General features: G+C 27.2%; 2 protein-coding genes and 1 pseudogene across 3 annotated transcripts; all 3 read left to right on the forward strand.

Annotated features, from left to right (window-relative positions):
• Positions 1-1,355: 1,355 nt before the first annotated feature.
• On the forward strand, positions 1,356-3,581 carry LOC113554452 (KRAB-A domain-containing protein 2-like). The gene is made up of 3 exons (XM_026958320.1): positions 1,356-2,426; positions 2,833-2,994; positions 3,081-3,581. Exons 1-3 carry the CDS (start codon positions 1,431-1,433, stop codon positions 3,579-3,581), a joined length of 1,659 nt encoding a protein of 552 aa, XP_026814121.1. The 5' UTR covers positions 1,356-1,430.
• A 2,203-nt stretch (positions 3,582-5,784) lies between these two features.
• LOC113551967 lies at positions 5,785-12,418 on the forward strand (annotated as a pseudogene).
• A 770-nt stretch (positions 12,419-13,188) lies between these two features.
• On the forward strand, positions 13,189-21,077 carry LOC113553376 (glutathione hydrolase 1 proenzyme-like). Of its 2 annotated transcripts, XM_026956683.1 has the most exons (11): positions 13,189-13,378; positions 13,464-13,547; positions 14,372-14,569; positions 15,696-15,916; positions 16,441-16,633; positions 18,107-18,307; positions 18,486-18,714; positions 18,781-18,971; positions 19,528-19,768; positions 20,670-20,783; positions 20,884-21,077. In XM_026956683.1, exons 2-11 carry the CDS (start codon positions 13,537-13,539, stop codon positions 21,031-21,033), a joined length of 1,749 nt encoding a protein of 582 aa, XP_026812484.1. In that variant the 5' UTR covers positions 13,189-13,378; positions 13,464-13,536; the 3' UTR covers positions 21,034-21,077. The 2 variants fall into 2 exon arrangements, with proteins under 2 accessions (XP_026812484.1, XP_026812485.1); XM_026956684.1 differs by lacking the exons at positions 13,189-13,378; positions 13,464-13,547 and having other exon boundaries at positions 14,506-14,569; positions 15,680-15,916; positions 20,884-21,033.
• The last annotated feature ends 4,768 nt before the right edge of the window (positions 21,078-25,845 follow it).

Here is a 25,845-nt window from a genome sequence, read left to right on the forward strand (position 1 = left end):
CACCCGAACGATTTTCAGTTTTTTGCACTTATATATTAAAGTTCACAAAATACGGATGTATATAGTTTGTGATACTATTTTACAGTTTACATAATATTATTAGGTTATGATTATTAATATGTAAACAATATTACACAATGCTAAATATTCGGACAACATGATATATCGGCCATCATTATTCAAGGTATTTTATAAGTTTTAACGCTTAAAATGAAAAATATATTTGTGACATTATCATATATTATAATATATTATGAATGCATAAAAACATTGGACATATAAACATGTTTTATATTGTGATGGGTAATAAATTATATTACATAATTTTAATAATTTATGTTTAGTCATATAATTTTATATATGTACTAAATGTACTTAATAATTAGTTTTCTTGTAAGACATTACTCATTATACCTTTATAGTGTCACTTAACGATTTAACACATACACACACACGCACACTCCGAGGAACACGTTACTACATAAAATGTATATACGGGAAACATATTAATTTCGAAAGCCTTATCACTAATTTAAAATATAATATATAGTGATGTGTAACTATATACAATCGGTAATTTGAATTTTGGTATTGTTTGATATTGCTTAATATACTGAGCTAATTATCAATTATGCTGATCGCGAAGGTGCACAGTGCATTGCGCATTTGTGCAGTGCTTTGAATAACATTATTCGAGTTGTTCAGTGTTATATTTTTATTTATATCCATGAAATAAAAATAAGTATTTATCACGGAGTTCGATGTACTTAGTTTACATAAATTTTAGTCTGCTTTTCTTATAGAATTTATAAATATACTTTTTTTTCTATTAATAAAAATAATAATAATTCAAGTTATACAAATTAATTATCATTTAGCGCAATAATAATTGGGTTTAGATAAATATTTCAAATAAAATTGATCTTAAATCATTAGTAAAAAAAACAAAATCTGTTAATATTGGTAAGCAAATGATAAATATAATATTTTACGTATATGTTACGCCGAATTCACGAAATTGCCGATTTCATGAAATCAGCAACGTTGTCGCCGAATACGTGAAATCGGCAATTTGGCTACCAAATTCACGAAATCAGCAAATTTTGTTTGCCGATTTCATGAATTAAGCACACTTTTTCTGCCGATTGCATGAATTCGGTAACATATTATTATGACATAATTACAAATAGTGAATTATAAATAAACAATAATTGCACGTGTGCTGATCGCATTACCACCGCATTATGCCGTAATCTTTATTACCTATGATAGTAAAATATCGCGATAAATGATAATCATATTATATCTTGAACACTTCGATTCATCTGGTGCTAATAGTGTGTGAAGTACGAACGTTGAACGGTTCTATAAGTGCGCTTACGTTGCGATATTACCTAATATTTTTATTTTTTATAACAACTATTATAACTATGGACTCTAAATGGACAGCAGAAAGAGATGCAGAAGCTGTTAAAATTTTAACTGATGACAATTCTATAAATAAAGATAGACGGTATTATCATATCCGTGAAAAATTTGAACTAATCGAGGTAGCTGGCGTTCGACGAGTTCGACGAAAGCGCGATCAACGCATTATGGCAGTAGTTGAAAATTTCACTAGTATTATTCGTGATATGCATGTGGCCAGTGGACATAAAGGTGAAACAAAAACACACAAGAAAATAATGGAACACTATTCTAATATTACAATGGCTGCTGTAAAAGCTTACATTGCTAATTGTGAAAGGTGTGCGGAAAAATCAAAAAAAAAATGTACGCGAGGTGTTGTTGTGCGGCCTATTTTATCTTCCTCTTTAAATGAACGCGGTCAAGTCGATCTTGTTGACTTTCAAAGTTTACCGGATGGTGATTTTAAATTTATCCTTCATTATAAAGAACACTTAACCAAATTTTCAATTTTCCGGCCATTGAAATGCAAAAAGGCTTCGGAAGTGGCCAAAGAATTATTAAACATATTTTTGACGTTTGGTGCCCCTCACGTTCTGCAGTCCGATAATGGTCGCGAATTCACAGCCGATATTATAACTGAATTAGCATCATTGTGGCCCGATCTAATACTAGTAAATGGTCGGCCACGTTATCCACAAAGCCAAGGATCTGTAGAAAGAGGTAATTGTACGTTGAAGGATTCACTGGTGGCGTGGATGCGAGATAATAAAACTGCGGCGTGGAGTTACGGCATCGCCTTTGTACAATGGGGTGTTAATACGACATATCACGAAGCTATAAAAATGACTCCATACGAAGCAGTCTTTGGTCAAAAACCACGGATAGGACTGGCAACAAAAGTACCTCGACAGTTGGTAGAAAATATAATGACAGGTACATTGGGAGAGGATATACTGAAAATGCTTTTAAATGAGGACAAAAAGGACAATGAGGACGTACAAGTACTCAATACTGAAGTGAGTAATAATTCAAAAATATTTTATTTTTTTTTATATTTTTATATTATAAGTTAAAAGTTAGAAAAATAAAAATAAAATTTAAATATTACTATAATTTATAGTAAAGAGTAGTGGTCGGCCACTAGCAGCCCGCGCCGCTAATGTATACGGCCCGCTTTAAATTTTAGAACTGCAACATTTTTTTATTATAATTTAAGAATGTAAAATTTCTATTTTTATCCGGTGAACTCTTTTTAATTCATGAATGTGGCCCGAAAGTCCAAAAAGGTTACCAACCACTGGTATATAGCATTTCTATTTGCAGCGGAACATCGATTAATCGTATCTCGATTATCCGTATTCGCGAGACAAACGTATTTTTGACGATAACAACTAAATAATTAAAACGTAATATTTTTTATAGACAATAGATTTAGAGCGTACGCAAGATACAGAAGAAGTATTAGAAGCTACTACTGCGTGCTCGCAGCATAATATTATTCCAGAAAATAAAATAGAACAAAAACTCGAGAAATTAATAAAGACCACGCAAAAAATTTTGGATATTGAAAGTGACACCGACAAAGTAAGTCTATGCATAAAATGTAATTTAAATTATTGATTATTTATTATTTTTTATTATTTGTATATCATATTATATATATATTTTAGAGTTTTGAATCTATCAACACGAAACTCGATCATCCTGCTCTTAAACAACGCAACATTGCAGCTCAAAATTTAAAATGTCAAGCGGAAAGGATGGTAACCAGAGGCAAAGGCATCCTTCCTCCTTTAAAAGTTGGTGACAATGTGCTGGTGTCAATCCCGTCGGTAGATCGAGGGCGAGGAGATGCAGCCAACCTTCTTGCAGTTATCATAGAAGAAAAAGATGGTAAATTTCGTATTGGGACTAAAGAAGGGATTTTAAGCACATGGCTGGAACGGAACAGTCTGGCAGCTACAAAGTACTGTTCTCTAACGACTGCAGACGTTCAACAAAATGAATATTCATTACGGGAACTTGTTAGATTGGGGTCAGTTGGGACCGGACAAGGCTATCGACGTTGTACTTGTCGTACAAATTGCACATCTAAAAAGTGCACATGTAAAAAAAATAATATGATGTGTAATTTGGCGTGCCACCCAGGCTATACTTGTCAAAATGTTTAAATAAAATACAATTTTTTTTATTCACTTTTTTATTTATTTTTTATATACATATAATATTTATTATTACAATTTGATTTTATCATATTTCCAGCGTTTTATACATTTATTTAAATTAAATTATGTTTTATAATTTTTTTAAGAAAGGTCTTGCCGATTTCACGCAATCGGCAGTATTATGCACTTTAAGTTGCCGATTTCACGTATTCGGCGACAACGTTGCTGATTTCATGAAATCGGCAATTTCGTGAATTCGGCGTAACATATATATATATGTCATATATACATATTATGTTGATTTGTGTTTATATTATAATTATATATATATTTATAACTATCGAATATTGTTTCAAATATTGATGTCTATCAGCTTATTGTAAAAATTGTATCATTTGTATTTATACTATTTCAGCTCATCCCTTCTTTAATGTGTAGCGGAAGAGTTTGCTGAAGTGTCAACTGTCCACCCTAAATGCTCTGTAAATACTCTTATATCTCCTACATGGACATATGATTCTACGCTTCAAATTCGTCATTTATTTTGTTAATTATTTATTTTTTTTACTGATTCAAAATTGTTTACATATATTTTAATTAAGTTAATTTTAATTTAATTCATTTTTTTTTTTTTACAGTAAATTTTAACTTAATAAAGTTATTAAAAAATTTAATTTATTTAATTTACCCAATTTATGAGTTAAAAAATTCGTCAACTTACCTAGCCTTGAAATATGTGTAATGAGTTTGATTTTGTTTATTTGTAATTTATTTTTATTAAAGCGGGATACTGAGATTATTTAATTTAAATATCATTCAAATAGTTAACTTAGCATGGAGTAAAAATAAAATAATATTATAATAGATTTAGAACACGTAGAGAATTAATTAGCTGATGAACTTTGAAAACTCGTTTGAAGATCCTTGAGGTTAGCAAAAAAAAAAATTTATTTTACTAATGAGATAAAAATATTAAATTATCTGAATATATTAAGTATCCATCTGATACCTGAATAAGTAAGTACTTTTAAAATTTATCTTAAATCATAGTTTAGTAATTCGAGGTAATTTTTCGAGAATTATTAACGTATTATAATATATCCTTAAATATTCCCACTATTTCCTTAATACGTCTCCATTATTCTGTTATCAGTTTTTTCTACAAGATACATAATTTTTCTATTAAAGTTTTAGAATTCCATCCGTTTTTTAAAGTTCATTCTCGTTTGTCCATAAAAATTATCTAGTGCACTCTCATTAGACTCATCCTAGAATATGGCCGCAGTATCCTTGATGCCACACGCTCCTCTGTTATGTCGAAAAAAGTCCAAATGACATTGATGTCCGTCTCCTATTTACTATTTTTAGACTCATTTGGTCATTTTAATCCCAGGATCAATTTATTTTCTCTCTCAAATACCCTTTCCTGTAAACTTGACTCCTTGTAGTAATTTATGTGGTTAGTTCTAAAATTCCGTTATGCCCCTTAAGAATTAATAAATATTAAATTAATACAATTTGTACAGATTATTAAAATATATTCATAAATAGTATAGAGTCGATATAAAACCACGTAGATATTTAATTATTGAGTCATAATTTGTAAGTATACTACATTTGGTGTTTAAAAGCCAGTTTAATTAAATTGTAGAGACACTTATAATACATAAATTTTATTATGTAAAAATAAACAAAAACAAAATATTTTTTATAATCATATAATTAGAAAACTTTAAAATGGGAAATTGGATTTGGTAAATGTTTTAATATTCAATAAGTCAATATACTTTGAATTTTAACCTTAAATATTTGTTTTGGTAATTTAATTATAATTTATAACCATTATTATTATTATTATTCTTAAAAAATGCAATTAAATATTCTAATATATTTAAGAAATTAAATTTTAAAATATGTATGCAATTATAAACTAAGAATTTACATTAAATGAATTTTTCTAGACATATTTTTTATGGTAATTTTATTATAGTTATTTTTATTATGTTTATGTGGTTTTTCTGTGGCCAATTATCTATGGGTAAGGTTTCTAACTGGTTTATTTCATAAAAAAAATATTCGTTGTAGCGTTTAATATTCATTTTAGCAATGTTATTGTGAATCTGAAGTATTTTAATATATATATAAATAGGTATTTTATATATTTTGTTCTCACTAATCGTCTTTGGTTAAGATTTTCAATTTATCTTTTCTTAAAATATATTTACTTTACGTTTAGTAATCATTTCGAAAGTTTAAATCATTCGATTGGACTAAACTAATTTTTTTATTGGTAGAGCTTTGACGTAATTTCTATTTATTACTACTGTGTTTCAGATAACATTTGTTTTACTAATTAGCTCAGAAGAACAAAAAGTAGTTGAGTTACCGTGTTGAAGTGTTTATTCGTTACCAAATTTATGACTCTACAATAAACGGCTAAATTGTATAATGCGTGTGATTTAGTAAGTTAATTTTATTATTGTTATATTTAAAAATATAAATCTATAAATAATTAATCATTTTTTTATGATGTACTAAGTTAGGGTTCTAAATTTGAAATATTTCACTTGAAACTTTTAAACGTGTTCGGTTATTATAGACGATTAGAAATAATATATTAATTACACATAGACAATATTGATATATTATATATAATATAACCAAGGTTTACAAATTACTATAATATGTCAATGGTTATAAATTAAATTTGTTAATTGCCTAAAGTATGACATATTGGTATTAATTGTATTATATGATCGGTTATCATCTAGGGCTCGAAACTTCATGCATTTAAAAACGTATAAATATTTTATTAAGCTATAGATAATATATTTAAAGAAAAATTAATTATTAACCCTGATTTTCAATTTTTAATCAAAATAAAATAAATAAAAACTTTAAAAATATTCTTTGAATAAAATAAATAAATCTATTTTTAGAATGTTCCTATGGACGTATTAGAAGAGACTGACACTACTGTTTACTACTTATGGGCTACGGGTAGATCTATTAATGTCATCAACATTAATTGAGTAATAATCTGTAACGATTTCTATTGTATAATAAACATAATATTTTAGATATAGCTTGAAATTGTAGCTATTAAGATAGGTATATTCAATACAAGCAAAACATAGTTTTTAATATCAAATAAAAATTTTGAAAAATATAACACAATAATATCTAGTAAGAAATCTCAATATATGAACATATTAATTTTTTTTAATTCATGAATTTTCAAACTTTTTCATCATAAATTATTAAATAGGTAGGTATGCTCTAAAAAATTGTAAACGAAGAAGTAAACTCTAAAATCTAAAAATCACTAAATATGAAAAAATATGCACAATACATTTTTGATTTATTTTTTATCGTTAGCTCATTAAGCAATAAATCTAATAGTCCAAAAAAACACATGCAAATTCAATAACTTCCGAGCCCTAGCCCTTATCACTTAGGTTAAGTTAGATCTTTATTAGCTATTATTATTATGATTATTATACACGTTTTCTTTGTTTCATACAATAAACAAACTTTTAAAAATGTTCACTTGCAAGTTGTCGTGATTATAAACTTTTACATATCATTCATTTTATTTTTATTTTTAATTGAAATGAAATATTTTATGAAAAATTAAAACCCTATACTTAGTATTATAACTCAAATGCTCATATTTTATTTATACGTTAATCGACCATTTGTGTTGATACTAATTATTTATAATTGTAATTGTATATTTGTTGTCTATGTAAAATTAAATGGATATAAATTGTTTTTTAAATAATGATTATGATACAATAAAAAAAAAATTTCATTCATCGGCGTGTTTAAATATTAGTACTTTCGCAGTAAAAATGTCATCCCAAAAAGGGTTCCATTATGACAGTATATGATTCTTAAATTTTGTAGCAATTTTCAATCGTCAATAATTATAGTTTTAAAATATCAAACTCCTAAATTTATTACTAATTAAATATCATATATGATCCAATTTTAATATTATTTTATGATTATGAATCTTTAATCTTTAATTTTTGGTTTGCTTTACTTAAACTAAAATAGTTTCACTGTCATACTTTAATATTTCAGATATTATAACGAAATTTTTAATTTTAAAAAAATTACTAATTTTTCTTTATCATATTAGCATGGGATATTTAAATAGATGTAAAACAATTATTGTTCACAATTGAACATGAATAATTAATTATACAATTTATTTTTAATAGTACATATGTGCACATTACAGCACAGCCACTTGATGGTATAATTGAAAAATATAATATATATTGAAAAATTAGGGAGGTCATATCATTTTTAACACTGTAAGTTACCTAATCAGTTTATGCTGGTATTGTTTATTTCTGATTACAATCAAAACATAGTCGCCTTGTCATTCTGATCAGCTTCGTGTCATTTCCGGTGGTCATGTCCTCGGAGCACAACTCCGACAACAACATCTCTGACCAACAATTCGCGTTTTCGCTTTCAAGCACGTCGAAAGTGGGCTTGTACAGTAAAGTCGGAAACGCATCCAACGTCGAACCACCTAAGGAGATAGAAATGTAATAACTATAATATTTTTAAATAGCGATTTACATTATTGTTTCATAACAACGACTTACTCCAGATCGATATTGATTGTTTTTCTTTAGATTTTCGCCAAAACGTTGCCTGTTCCTAGTAATACTGATAATCCTGATTACCATATTTTCGTTCCGGGTCTTTTACACAGAATCACATGCCGTTAGCCGTAAAATTAATGATCTGGAATTTCAGGTGCCACCGTCGAGTATGCCGATGGGCTTGTACAATAAAGTTGGGGTCGTCTCCAATGGTGGGCCGTGCTCACAAATCGGAGTGTAATTATTATAGAATTAGTAAATTACAATAATAATAACTGTAATGGTAAAGATATTGCCGAAATTCGGATTTTTAAATATATATTTAATATTAAATGCTCAGTTATAGGTACTTTTACTCATATTGATTTTTAAAAATATTATAATATTATATGCATTGATTTACACGATTCCGATTTGTTTTTGAAAAAGGGACGTTATGTCAAAGGGTGGCAATGCAGTAGATGCTGCTATAGCTACAATGATATGTGACGGTGTTTTATGTCCTGAATATTTGGGTATTGGTGGAGGTTTTTTAATGAGCATCTACAATGCAATGACCAAAAAAGTAATCACGATTAACGCACGCGAAACAGCTCCAGCCGCAGCAAGTACATACATGTTTGTTAAAAACCCTAAGAAATCTATATACGGTACGTACTAAAACCTCAAAAACGGGTAATTTGACATAATTGTTGACTTTTTAATCGAGTTAATAAAGAAAAAAAATAATTTAACTTGGGTTGATTGAAGTAAAAATTCAACGAGTTTCAATCAGAAATAAAAATAGTGAAATAGTAAAATATTTATGCTATCTTATTTACGAGATCATTAATTTTTTTAAACCCCGGTTCAAAGTTGGTTGGACAAAATATCTCAAGAAACAAATTTTAAAATTATTTAAATTTATTTGGCTATCATTACGTAATGTTAACTTGAAGCTAAACTTTAGTTAAGAAAAGTAACTTGTTGAATTGAAAAACAATAACAAAATAAATATTTTACTATGTATAACTTAATATTTAATTTGCTCTTAAAAATATATTTAATATCGCAGAACAATGCTTTTTATAAACACCATTGATAAACGCTTATACATAAAATTATGCGATAGTATTAAACAAAAATATTTCAAATAAACAAAAAATATTGCACAGGAGGATTGGCAGTTGCGGTTCCAGGTGCGCTAAAAGGATACTCTGTTTTATATAAATTATATGGTGGCGGTGTTCCGTGGGAATCGTTATTCGAACCAGCTATACAATTATGCGAAAACGGCATAGATATAAGTGAACGCCTAGAGACAAACATGAAGAATAACAGTAACATGATAAAAAATGACCCAATGCTAAGGTAAAATCAAAATATTATGTATATATATATTTTATTTTTTTTGTTTTATATGTAAATGCATTAATATACAAAATCGTGTGTACATGTATAAAATTAATACAAGTTCATACTTTTTATAAGAAAATATTGGTTTTGCATTATTTTAAACGATTAGAGAATTTGTATATTATGTAATTTACTATACGTTGTATAGTATACATTGTATAGGTATTATAGAATATTACATACTTATATAATAGTGTAGCCGTGTAGGTACTTTATAGTTTAATAATTTTTTTAATGAAGTTCTGTTTTATTTGCAGAGAAACTTTTTACGATGAAGAATATAGTCGATTGAAGAAAGCTGGACAAATTTACAAGTTACCTAAATTAGCAGAAACAATGAGAATCATAGCGAAAGAAGGCGCGGATGCCATTTACAATGGTTCGTTAACGTCTAAAGTATTAGGAGATTTAAAAAAAGTAAAAAGTATAATTACCAAAGAAGATTTAGCCAATTATGAGTGAGTAACTTATTTAGAGCATTGATTCTGAAATTTTAATTAATTGTGTTTAAGATATAAATTTAATTTTTAAAATGTTTTAGACAAAACAATTTAGTTTTAAATTTCGAATTAGTATATTATTATTATTAAGACACGATTACAGCAATAAATTCATGTTATCAGTGTTGAAATCGAAGAATCTTTTCCCGTTAACTTGAAAAATGGACATAAAATACATACGGGACCACCTCCTAGTTCTGGTATAATATTAGCTTACATACTTCGTGTGTTGGACGGATTTTTGCCAGCACCCAACGCAGGTTTGGACGCTCATCGATTGGTGGAGGCTTTCAAATTTGGTTACGCCGAGAGAACCCACTTAGGAGATCACAAATTTATTGACGTGTCTCAGGTATACGCCGAGTACGATAGAATACATATTATTTGAATACAATCATGTACATTTTTTTTAGATTTACGATAAAGTAAACTCGGATAGTTACATCAATAGTATAAGAAATAAGATTCTTGATAATTTTACTTCGTCAGATCCAAAATACTACGGAGCCGACTATCATATGCCAGAGAATCACGGGACTGCTAACATAGTCGTAACGGATTCAATGGGAAATACTGTCGTGTGCACTAGCACATTAAACACTTAGTGAGCATTAATATGATTTATGTTAAAATGTTCAATTGATTTATTTAAACTTTTAAATTAAGTAATGTATTAAGTCTGTGAATCGTTTAGTTTTGGATGCGGATTCATGTCTCCTAGCACTGGTATAATTTTTAACAACCAAATGGATGATTTTTCTTCTCCAGAAGTCGTAAACAACTACTGGAATTCCGTCTTCACCTTCCAATTTTATAGAACCAGGCAAACGACCAATGTCTTCAATGTGCCCAACTATAATCACCGACAAAAATGGTGATTTTGTTCTTGCAATAGGAGGAGCAGGTGGATCAAAAATCACTATTACTATTGCCTATGTATGATTTGTTTTACTACTATTATAATATTATCCATTTGTTGCGGGTTCAAGATAACTTAAGATATTTTTATTTGAATATCTATTTTTGTTAATAATTTAACATATTAGTTTTCTATAAATATCAATTTAAAACCTCATTTCATAAATACCCGGCAGTAATCTTAATAACTATAATCAACAAGTGTTAACTATTTTAGTTTTCAATACTCAGTAAACTCAATTTTTTTTTTAATAGTTTGCTTTATAATAATTTTTCGAACTAACAGGCAGTGGCGCAAATCAATTGTTTTACGACGAGATTAACTTAAAAATTTACTAGATGGCCCATCCACCATAATTAACTAATAATTGAAAATCTTATTTTTTCATCAAATAAATAATAAATCAAGTTGAGCCAAAACAAAATTATTTCAAAAAGTACACATTATTAGTAATTCACACAAAATTATTTTAATTATTTTGGAGGGTAAGGGCTCACCTGCCTCCGAAGATTTTCATTACTTCTGTTTGCTGAAAATAGTGATACTTATATACAATACGTGTTCTTAAAATTGATTAATATTGAACATTTGTATCTAATTTGTAATTGCTTTTATATTTCCAATGTAGTAATTAAAATATTTTTATACCTAGGTTTCTAGGTTTGAAACATTACACATATTATATAGTTAAATTAGCCATAATCAAACCATATATCTATGTACGTTAATTTATATTTTTATATAAGTACAAGCGTTATTTAAATACTATTTATTTATTTTTCAGGTTTTAGCCCTTATACTATGGTACAATATGACATTGAAAGAAGCTATAGACAAACCTAGAATTTACCACCAACTTGTTCCCATGAAAGTTCAATATGAATACGGAACGACAGAGGTTATATTATTATAGAAATGTATAACAAAATATTTTGACATAATCTAACTATCCGTATATTTATTTTAGGACGTCATTCAAAAACTTAAAGATATTGGTCATCCAATGGTGAGATTAAATAATGTGGTTTCAGCGGCAACAGCTATTGGTAAATCCACTTCAGGAATGATCGCAGCTATGCCAGATTTCCGACGACCAGGAAATTCATGCGGATATTAATGCAAAAAAGTCTCGATTAATTAATTTTTTTATATATATATATATATATTTTTTATTAGTAATATTATTGTATATTTTATAAATTACTTTGACATTTTAACAGCTATAGATCAATAGCTATTTATTTTATTATTATTGATTTTGTTTTTGTATTCAAATCAAATATTATAACATTGTAGGATATTAAATACCTAGCTAGTATGGCCCATATTATGATAACGTTTTACCATTGTTCACAGATGCTGATCATTTTTTTTTTTTAATAATAAAATATATAGATACTCTCAGTTGTGGTTTAAATAAAATAATTTATAAACGTTGAAGTTATAAAAATCAACTTTTGCATAAATAAGATTGTGTGTATTGTAAAGAAGATGTGATATTATGTTCTGAATTTTTAATGTAGTTCCAACTCATATAGTGGTGTGTGTAACTACATGTATGTTTATTTGTATTTAAAACAATTATATTTTTATATTTTATTGTTTTAAAATATGATATTATATATATATCATAATTATTATAAATATTCAATTTGATTCTATTAGAGCATAGAGAAGTACTCAAGTAATTAACATTAAATGTTATATGTACGGTGTGCCGAAATTGCATTTTAATATATTGTTCAAATTCGTCATAGATATGTTTATTTAATTTTTTTTCTGAATGAGTTTGGGTAGTATAAATATTTAAAACTTTTCATTATTAAAATTATCACGTACCAGCTGGCATTACAATTTTTCATAAACAATTTGCTAGAGTATAAGAATAAGGTACATAAATTACTACTGAATATGAATTAGTTCTAATATAGATCTATAGAATTGACCGATTGCTTTCTGAGTATTATGTTCATTATTAATGACTAACATGCATGTAAGACTCTAAAATAGTATACAAAGACATTAGTTAAATATGTTCTGCTAAAGAAGTTATTAAGCTTCATTGTTCCATTTGACTAAATTATTTGGTTTGGTAAAATGGTTAGTTGTATGTTTATTTGACATAATGACTTAGATCATAGTACAAGATAGAATTTTAATCGACAGATAAGTACTTTCGAGGTTAAATCGTTTATATATTTTAACAAAATATTGTTTTCGTATGTTTATAATTATTTTAATATAGTTATCTACATTTTGAAATACACAATGATAAAATAATACTGTCAACTGACAAAAAAGTAAACTGTTCAAAGATATATGCCTAACTATATAAATCTATGATTATTTGACAAGTACCACTTGGTGAGTTTTATTGTTTTATTTCATTGTATTAATTATACATCAGATATTTAAGTTTATAAAATTATTTTAGGTTATTTTTTTTCAGATGAAAATTGTAATACTTTGATCCTTAAATAGTGAAAATATACATATTGCACACACTATATATATTTAAAAAAATGTATTTTAGGTAAGTATGATTACTTGAGTTCTTAGATTTAAAATATAATAGATAAGTAATTACATACGTAGGTAGTTAGGAATTGTCGGTCTAGTATTCAAGAATCGAGATTCTAAATTTTAAAAACATTTTCCCTTAAATTTAAATGCTAATATTTTGAATGTAGTCAACGTGTTTAAATCAATTAAAATTCTATAAAGTAGTAATTGTAATAATTAATTATTATGACTAGGTAACAATTAAATAGGAAAGAAAAATATTTTTCAAACGTTTTTAGAGCTGTGATTTATTATTAACACAAGTCCTAGATTCATTGCAATTTAATATTATTATTTTGCTATTAAATTTATAATTACACACATTTTAATATTTTCAGCGACTCTTAAATTAATTTAATTGACTACGTTTTACAGTGTTAGAATATAAATAACTAACACGATTTAGTTATCTTTCAACATGAAACAGTAAATTTTATTTAATCTATCGATTAATTTTATTATATACTAAAGTTTTTATTTTTCAAATAAATTGTGTAACTAAATATTGTATGTTTGATTAATATATTTATTTAAAAATGTTAGTATAAAATATGATATATTAAATATATCATTATGTGGTCTATACAAATAACATTGGACGATAAAAAATATATTAATCATATAATTATTGTTCAAAATGAATCAATGATAGGACCGTTAATACTTCACTGACGGAATATCTATAAATTAATTTTATTTATCCGTAAATAATCATATATTAGACCTAAATTAATATATATACATTAAAACTTAAAAGTAAACACATATTATAATGTTTCAAATTATTATTTTCAGGAATCAATCAATCAAATTGTTTCTTATAGAAAGTTTGGTGCTGTTTGTTGTTATATTGATACTTTCATATCGTTACTTTACTTTAGTAGATGTTTTCAGTGATCCTATGACTCCATTGCCACTGTCTTCTATACCAATGGGTCAATATGATAATGCAGCAGTCGTTTCTAACGGTGAACCATGTGCAAAAATTGGAACGTAAGAATTAAGATAATATGGGTTAAAATATTTATCACTGTATATCATATGGTAACTGATAAATTCATAGATTTGGTATTCATTATACGAATATCATCGAACATCACTCGCTAATTGTATAGCTATTGTATAATTAAATTAACACTTATTTATTTGAAATAAATTAAGTACCATAAAAACATTTTTAATAAACGAATAAAGTATAAAATAGATTCATTTCAAACTTTAAAAGCTTGACGACGATTGAATTCTCATCGTATTGCATGAAATACCAAAATACTTTTAGATGATGATTTAGACTAGAATACACGCAAAATACATGCTCCTTTCTACCTTATTAGACAAAAATTGGCACTAGTTTGTGACGCATGTAAAAAAAAATCTTTCAATAAATCGTATAGCGATCAATTAAACATAAATATATTGAATCGTATAAAATCTTCAATAATTCATCTTCGTCGCAATTCGAAATAAGCGCTTTATGATATAAAGACCAAAGTAATTTATAAATGTTTTTACGAAATAAGCTTAATTTAAAAATTATAAACATTATCATTAGCATTAAAATGTTATAAATGCTATGTATTTTTAAGTACAATTATATGCTATTTACCATTATTGGTGTTGAATCCTCCTTAGAAAATAGTAATAATAAATTAAATTTATAATAAGTTAACGGCCTGTATATTTTTATTGTGATACTTATAATGAATATGATATATTATACAGGAGTTATTGATTGTATTTCAAATATTTAAACACATTTTTTATTTCGTATAATGGTTGTAAAAAGACTATAGAAAACATTTTATATTTTCGTATTTTAAATACTCAAAATACATTTTCCAAATAATTTTAATTCGACGAATTTTTATTTTTTATTTAGCCTGTATTTAATAAATTATGTGAGTATTATTTAGTTTATTGGAATTTGGATAGGATAAGTATAAAAAAATTATAAGACAGAGACACAACAAATTAAGTTGGTTCGCAAATGTCGTATCTTATAACGTCCATTCATGGTAAAAAAAAAATCAGTACATTTTAGATGGTATTAATATAATATTTTAAAAACTTAAACAATATTGCTCATCGGTTTTATATATACAGTGCATTTTTACTTTAGTGACATTCTGAAGAACGGTGGAAATTCAGTTGACGCAGCAATAGGTACATTGTTGTGTGATAGTGTTGTATGTCCGGATTTAACGGGTATCGGTGGAGGTTTCCTAATGACCATATACAATAGAACTACAAATACATCGATATTTATAAATGCTCGAGAAACGGCTCCAGGTGCCGCCAATTACACTATGTATGACAGCGATCCAACGAAATCATTAACCGGTATGGAAATACTTATTGAAAGCAATTGACACAGTTTTCGAATTTTCTAAAAAAAATAACAAATATTCTAAATGGTTTAGCAAATAAATATATATTGCGCATGTTAATTTAACATAATAGTATTTTCAATACATGTATATAATATACAATATAAATCCACTTGTACTGAACGTTCAATAAATATTCAAATATTCCGCTAAATTCTGTTGCTATAAAAATTACCAGTTTACTACTAAAATTTTAAACTTACTTAAACTTCTAAAATACTACAAATCTACTTAAAATTTTTATGTACATTCAAGTATATAATTTAATTTATTGGTAAAAGTGAATATTATTTTTATTAAAATTCTTTGAATACATAAAATCAAAATATAAGAAATCGTGATAATATTGTTTATTGTCATTTGCATTCTAAAATTAAACTTACTTATAAATTTACTATGACGCTGTATATATATATATATATATATCTTGCTAAACAGAAATATGACTATTATATTATTATACAAATTATATTTCAGGAGCACTGGCGATCGCGGTCCCTGGTATGATCAGAGGTGTTTGGGCATCATACAATTTGTATGGAGGAGGAGTTTCTTGGGCTTCTCTGATCAAACCAACAATACAGCTATGTGAAGAAGGAATCGTTGTGAGTAAACGTTTAGGAGCCAATATTAACGCAGCGAGAGATCTTATTTTAAAGACAGGATTGAAGTAAGTTTATTTCAAAACAATGTTTTTTTTTTAAATACATTAAACAATACATTTTTAGTATCCCCTCAATTTCACATGTTACAGAATTTATTTATTTAACGAAGTATAGGAGATGGACCTCAATACGGTAGATTAATTCAGTCGTTAGGTAGGGGAAGGCGGGGCAGTAACGTATGGTTAAGCTTTCAGGGCTTATAAATCATATAATTTTTTATGAAATGAAATGTTTTCAACTGGTATACATTGAAAAACTTAAGGTCTATAACTTTGTTTTGGAAAAATACGGATACAGCCCAGGTGTGGAGTAAATTTGTATGTACCCTGGAGCAAAATTGTGTGAGAATAACATTTTTGTACAAAAACACAGTTCATTATATGATTTATATCTATTGGAAAATTATCAATTTATATTGGACTTTCATTTAATTAATGTATAAAGTGTGATAATATATAAAACAAAATTTAAAAAATCAAGTACTATGTAGTAAAATATTATGTATATTTTCAACTTTGTTAATTAAAAATGTACCTAAATAATATTTTTAATCTTTCAATGTGCTAATAAATTATCTACACAATTCAATACTATTAAAATGCTTTGTTAAATATAGAACCATAACAATAGTCAAAATATAAATGTAGTATAACCGTATGGTGCATAACTATACGATTTTGTCCCACAAGACTTTCAAAAGAAATCTAGCTTCATATAAAACATTAAGTAAATAAATGAGTGTATCTAAACTACAAAAGTAAATTACACTTAATTAGCTATTGGATAATAATAAAAATACGCCTGTACAATTTTTTTTCATATGAAAATTCAGTCTTTCAGATTTTGATAATATTTTAGTAAACTTATGTAAAAAACGTTAATCGTATTATTTTTTTTTAAAACGTGATGACAAAACACGTGCATGCTGCATTATCATATTCAATAAATAAACAAACAAAACATTTCAAACTGGGTGTATTCAGTTTATATCTATGATATCAATTATTGATAGCATTCCGATTTTGCCTCACGTATGGTATTACCCTGCTTTCCCTTACACACACCGATACAATAAAATAACTCAACTTGGAAATACGCTTTATTTATCATTTATTTATAACTAATACTTAAGTTAACTTCATGCTAATACGTAACTTAACTTAATTTCTACTGTTCATCACTACTAACTGATCACTACCCAGTTACTTGTGGCTATCATTAGTACCACTTCCTTGTTAATTACTACGTCACCTTAGTTAAATTATATTGTGACCATACACGTGCCCTGCCATAAGGTACGTAATAAACTATTTTAAGATGTAAATGTAATCTTAAAATAAATGAACTATTGTTAATTGGAATTATTAATTCAACGGGTTTTTATTATTATTATTATTTTATGTTTACAAATGTAAGTAATATAATCATAATAGGAAATATTTTCATTACTCGATAAAATACAATTGTTTTCTTACTAGGAAATATTTTGTGAACAACCGCACGGGAGATTTAATGCAACCAGGTGATATTTACACATTGTCAAAACTGGGCCAAACTCTACGAGTTATAGCAAACGAAGGTGCAAATTCTTTGTACGACGGATCACTAACACCGGAATTGATCTATGATATACAAAGTGCAGGGGGAATCATAACGAAAGAAGACTTCAGTAATTACACGTGAGTTAATAAAAATTCAATGTAGCTATTACTTAAAACAATTTTTTTACACAAAACTACGAAATTTTAATTTGCTTATTTTCTATATAAAAATGTAGCTAGGTACTTTATATATAAATCTAAAAAACCAAAAATATCAAATTAAAATACATATAATGTTTATATATTATAATTATAGCGTTCTTGTAGAAGAAAGTTTTGAAATAAATCTCAAAAGCGGTTACAAAATCTATTCAGGCTTACCAGTTGGCTCTGGTATCATATTAGCTTATATTCTTCGAACATTAGACGGACTATTACCCACACCTAATGTCGAATTGGACGCTGTACGTTTGGTAGAAGCTTTCAAATTTGCATATGGTGAAAGATCACATTTGGGTGACCATATATTTGTAGACACGTCTGAAGTTAGTTTATCATGCCTAAACATGAATAACTCGATAAAACTTGACAATAACGTAGGTCATTTTTAGATTTTAAAAAAAGTCACGTCGGATATGTACATGAGTAGTGTACAAAACAACATGTCTGATCAACACACATCGACAGATCCTAAATTCTACGGAGCCGAATTCAGTTGGTCCGAAGACCACGGAACAGAAAATATAGCTGTTTTGGATTCATTTGGAAATGCAGTTGCGGTCACGAGTACTATAAACACGCCGTGAGTTTAAATTATAATATTATCATATCTGCCACAAATAGGTCTAAATTTAACATTTATTAGCTATTTAATTACATGATATTTTGTTTCCTCTTTATAGCTGTTGTATCTACTCGTATAACTATTTCACAAAAAATACTCAAAATTTATTTTCAACTTAAGTTCAATAAACGGAAATAAGACAGTTTTCAATATTGCATTACCATATACACATTATACACCCTATACTACCCTATACACACGGGGAATTACTTATGTACATCGAATACGTTTTTTATTATTAGAATCAAAACAATAACACATCCATATATATAATTCAATCAATATTTGTACCTAATAAGTAAAAAATTGTGGTTTGCGTTCACAATTAGTTAATAATATACATTTTAATATAGAAACTAAATTGAATTAAGTAGAAAAACAATGGTAAGAATTTTCATAGTAATAATTATTTGAAACGTTTAAATACTGCACTAAACTGTTTTAATATTACAATGTGATAAAAATATAGTGATGATTCTCAGAATTATAACATTAAGTATCCTTAAATTTGTAGATTTGGGAGCGGTTTCGTATCAGAAAGTACGGGAATTATTTTCAATAATCAAATGAACGATTTTTCCACTCCAGGCTTTTCTAATTTTTACGGATATCCATCGTCGCTGTCCAACCTCATACAACCTCATAAACGACCGATGTCCTCCATGTGTCCTACGATAATAACCGATTTCAAAGGGGACGTCGTTTTGGTTATAGGAGGCGCCGGAGGACCAAAAATCCCACTTGCTACCGCATACGTAAGTCGGCATCATATAATTACTTAATTAATTTTTAATAACAATAATAGTATTTTATAATTAGTCATAGAATTACGATATATTTTTTCATCAATCTATTAAAAATTATAAATGAAGTAAAACTCATTTACATTGTCAGTGCCTAATACCTATATTTCGTCAATAAATAATAACAGTTTTAATTGTTTCGAGTTTTTTAATACATTTCTTTAGACATAAATTAAATACAAATGATACCATTACAACACTTCTAGAGCGACCTTATTGAAGATTTCTGCATAGAGAAATATATTAAACCTCGATAAAATATAATTATAAAAATGTGAGTTTAGTATATTCTGAATAAGGTAATAACAATTTTATATTTCGATGACATTCCATTTTTAAAAGTTAATCTCTATTCAGTTGATCCATTAAATTTTAAAGAAAGTCAGCTATTTTACGATGTAACATATAACATTACGGGATAATTATATTTTAATACTACTACTATTAAACTATATGATAGTTTTTATAAATTATAATGTTATCATATAATCGTGCATTATAATTTCCAATTATTATTTTACTTAAGTTTTTGATCAATTCTGTTCAGTAAAATGAAGAACAAAAATCCATAATCTAAAATCAAAGTTTTTAAAATATTCATTTGTAAGACTCTAATGCAATGTTATATTCATTTCTCACATACATTTAAGATAAAAAATAAAACACATGTTTTTGAAATCCATTTTTTTCGTTTCACAAAAGCAATGTTTACAGCTATTTGTTGTGTATTATAAATTGTATACACATTGTAGACATGATAAATACGAATAATTTTTTCCGTGATTGTTTTATAATAAGCACTTATATTCATTTTTTTTTATACAACTTATAACTTTGAATTTTTATATTACAGGTATCTGCACTCGTTTTATGGTATAATAAAACACTGAAAGAAGCGATTGAAGAACCAAGATTATACCATCAGTTAATCCCTATGCGGGTCGATTACGAATACGGAGTGCTTAAGGTCGATTATAAAATGTTAATTAAATTAATTGAATGTCTATCGCTGCATTATATTTAGTTTATAAATATGATTTCATATTTTATGTATTATTAATTTACAGCCTGTTGTTGAAAAACTTAAACATGTCGGCCACAAAATGAAAAGAATAATGATTAAAGATAAATCGGCTGTAACTGGAATTTTTAAGACGCCCAAAGGAATAACGGCGATGTCTGATTTCAGACAAATTGGGAACGTATCTGGATATTGACTTTATAGATTTAATTATAGCTAATTTCTTGTGTATATATTATAATGTAGGTACTTTGATTCTATTTTTAAATATAAATAATTGTATAACCAAAAAACCATTTATAATGATATTTTTAATGATAAATATTCAATTAAGACTCAGTGAATATTTTATACGTCATGTTTTGTACAGTTTTGTTCTTTTAAAATAATGTTTTGTCTACAACATAATATTTCATGAATCTATAGCTGGGAACTTAATGTACGCATAATAGGTGGAAACCAAGATCACAAACTGATGGACCAGAAATTTGAATTGCAATCCTGTTTATTTTATCGAGAATTGTAAACATTTTAACATCAGTGGCAAAGCTTAAGTTTTTAGTTGGAGAGACATTGAATAAAATGACACTTATACGCTTGAATTCCTCCCTATTTATTTTACCTATTCGATAATACATTTTTTTTCATATGAGTAATTAATAATTCTATCGTTTAAAAATTACATTAAATAAATCATCAGCCACGAGGACAGACTATAACATAAAAACAACAATATTAAGAAACACTTAGGTACCTATTGGCTATCAGTAATAGCGATTTACTGGGGACGATGGCAATGTCGATAATTAAGGAAATCCGAACAGCGAGACGTGTCTCATAGCGAAGATAATAAACCCCACTTACATTAAAATCCCCCCTGTACCCGCGCGCTCATAATTGGGAGACGTTGCATCGTAACGTCTCTTTGATATAATATAATATTTGGAATGACTCGCACAGCCGTATCGCGCGCATCTAATCTATTTTAATAATTCTCAAAGACTATAACTGTACAACGAAAAACCAGTTTTAACAAATATTATTACATATATCATTTTTATAATATAAATGACTTTAAATTTGTAAATATTTTATAAAACAAAATTATTTGTCGTGTGTTTTAATTTCTTAGTGGGTAGACGTTGTCTCTTGTCTCCTATGACGCTTTTCCACTGTTTATTTGTAAATAATAAATATTATGTAATTGCTGTACAGCTAAACTCAGGTGACAAAAAATCGATTGCAGTAACGATGACTGTGAAGCGCCGAAGGTTGAAACCAATATTAACTTTAATGGTTTTGGTTTGGGTTTCTAACGATTTATCTTAAATTCTTAGGTTTAGGTTTTATAAATGGTTTTTAAGCTTTCAGTTTTGGCTTCATATTCGGTACTAAGACAATGAAAACTCTAGATATTTATCGGTCGTAACAGATTTTTTAAAAACAGATTTGAAGCTCTGAATTAAATTAAGTTATCTCATATAATTGATGCAAAACTGCAGTATTTTATGTTCTTATTACACATAGATATACTTCCTACTGTTATTCTTATTTAAATGTCCTATAAGATGATCCTTGTAATACGGGAGCTTAATTATTCGATAAGGGTTATTATATATAATTTAATAAAGAATATCCATAATAATAATTATGAATTTAATCAATATTTTTTATTGCAATAAGTATGATATTAAACGTTAAACTGAATTAGACGCTTATTTATATCGGAACAAATAATTAGAATTACTATTATACACTTAAGTAACTCTTATAAATCTTAAGCTCAAAAACACTTAAACACACGCACCTTGGCACGCGTTATCATAGCTTATTAGCTTAAGAGAACCCCTTATCAATGGCTTAAATAATTAGCTTAGTATATTAAGTACACCCATTGTCCATTTCAAATATCCCCATGTCCAGTATTCCAACATAGAATAAAACTGCTAACCAAATTATGGTAAAATACAATAAGAGATTTCAATTTGTACCTAGTTTAAACCTAATATTATGTATTATAATAATTTTTGTGGAACACATATTAGTGGCGTATTTAAGAACTTTCAATTTGTAGGGGAGGGAGGAGCCTATTTTCTTAACACAGTAATTTATTGTACTGTTAAGAGTGATTCATCCTCCACACCACTCAACAATACACTATAATTCGTGCTTTAATTGGAAAAATAAAATATGTAATACTGTATGAAATAAAAAAATAACTTCCAATGCAATTAATTTACAAACTCAACTAACCCGTCGAGGCTACCACATTTTTACAAACTTTTCAGCATAACTAAATACTTCAGTATTAATGTATAGTAAATAAAATACCGAAAAATGATGTATAACATTTTTATATTGAAAATGTTAACATTAAAAATGTAAGACCACAGACTTAGCCGTTCAATATATTGGCTAATCACGTTCGAGATAATTCAGTTATCATATTTTTTGTAAGATAGTGATCTACATTCTACACTACAAAACATCATTATTATCTATCCCATTGATTTGGAGGTTATGGATTTACTCTTAATAAGTGATGATTTGTAACTTTATAAAATTTACAATGTATTCGAGTTAATAAATGATAGTGCTTATACCTATATTACAATGATATAAATAATAGATAAACGTTGAACATATTTTTAAGATATAATTTATAAAAAACGACACGCGCTACCTTCCTCACGCTGTAAAATAAAATATTATAGAAAATATATGTTAAAAAAAAAATTTAATTATTAGAAAAACTCCGCCTCCTCTATTGTATAACCTAACCCAATCACTAATTTGAGCCCTGATTATAATATACACAAAACTGTCATACAATTTAATAGTAATTACATTTATTTTTTAATCTATTTATGATTACTAGCTGGTTCTGGTACAATTATATTAGAATATATTCTTCGAACGTTTCATAGACAATTGCCTACATCTAAAACCGAATTAGATTTTAATGTAGGGCGATTATTAGAAGTTTTAAGATTTTCATAATATAGTGAAAGAACTCATTGTTGTATTGTGTTTGTAGATATGTCTGAAATTAATTCATCACTCCCAAAATGCAATGGGTCGATAAGACTTAACAACGACACGGTTCATTTACATTTTTTAGAAAATCTAAAAGTCACGTTGAGTCATTATAATTTATTTTTAATTATACCAATACGTAGAGATTTTTTTAATAATTAATCAAAATGTTTAGATAATATAATGTTATTATGGTTATCTATAAACCTTGATCATTAATCACAATATTTAAAATTTAAATAGATATAGGTGCCTGCTACTTACTAGAAATTAAAATGATAATAATGTACATAATTTGTCGTAATTGAATAATAATAATGATATTACCTATATATTTTTTTTTTGTAATCACGTACAAATATAATACACGATCGTATCCATCAAATGCAAATGTGGAGAGTACAAATCTCGTTGACCCTCCCTTACCGTAAATACACTACTGACACAAACGCAGAATGTACGGTGTGGTGATTCAATCACAGTTTGTCAGTATCACTCGTCGACCATTACTCATTAGTGTATAAATAACATGCATGTAATTTATATTTTATGTAATATTGTACTCAACAGTACAAGTATATTTCTGTCATAGTTAACAAAAAAAAAATGAAAAGAAACACAATAAAAACACTTAATCACAAATTTTACGATCAAAATGTTTGAAATACAATCTATGAGGGGTACATGCCACGGGCCACTATTGTAATACGTACCTATGTTATCGCCTTGTTTTACTCGTCCACGTCCACCTCTATATCCTGTGTAAACATCAGACACTTGATGTACTTGTACGTTATATTATAGTTATATAGTGAGCTATACATACAATGGATTATTCTATATGATAAGAATATAACTATTGCATTTGGATTTGGACCGGCGACTAAAGTTGTCACACTTGGCACCCACCTCGTTATCTATTGACAACGGTGTACTTGCAATGCATGTTATTATATTACAAACATTTAGATTACACAATTTTATATTGAAAAGCAAGGAAACAAATTCTATTGAATACATATTCGTCAATGTACTCGTAAAATTGTGACATATCACTCGTATTGATGAGTGCTTAACGACGCCTCGTCCCCGTGCATTTTAAACTAATGACCATTTAATCCAAGAATTTCATTCGCCAGCTCTGTTAACCTATGCAGAGGTACGATGTCATACGTTTATTGTTTCATAACTGTTATTTTTAAACCTAATGACCATAATAATATTAATATGCCGGCGCTTTAAAGTCACGAGACCTTATGAATTATGGTTATCATGGTATTATTATATCTCAGTGCAATAAAACCATGAAAATAAAACGTTAAATGATTTTGAAAAATATTTAAAATTATTTAAGGTCAAAAACACTTTTATTACATCGAAACAAACATACAATTATTTTCTGTGATCCATGTGTATTTGAAATTAAAATTTCATGATATTCTCGGCAAAATATAAATTATCCTACCGTAATACTAATATAGTAAAATAAATTACGCCAATATAGTAATATCAATACATACATCATGAAATATTACTTATGGTTATATAGGCTGGCAGAATTCTTCCGTTTGGAATTGTTTTTCATGGTAATCGATAAAAAAGACCAAGGAAAAAATAACATGGAAAAAATCAAAAGAAGAAAAGAACAGGGAAAATACAATTTTTAAAAATTTTAAATATATTAATTGATTATGAAATTTAAAAAAATGATTATTTTCACACACTTACACGACCCACATATGCACACATAGAAGTTGCATAAAAATAATTATCCCCCAAAAAAATGTATAGGTATTAAGTAATTATTATTAATTATTTATCAATTGATGTTAATATCATATTATAATTTTATAAGCGTAATAAATATATAAAAATATTCTATAAAAACATTTAGCATGTTGCTGGTAACATTTGTTTAATTGGTCATAAAAAAACTCTAAAATAATTATATTATAATGTACATTGTTGTAAT

This window comes from Rhopalosiphum maidis, chromosome 2, assembly GCF_003676215.2.
Source record: "Rhopalosiphum maidis isolate BTI-1 chromosome 2, ASM367621v3, whole genome shotgun sequence".
NCBI lineage: Eukaryota > Metazoa > Arthropoda > Insecta > Hemiptera > Aphididae > Rhopalosiphum > Rhopalosiphum maidis.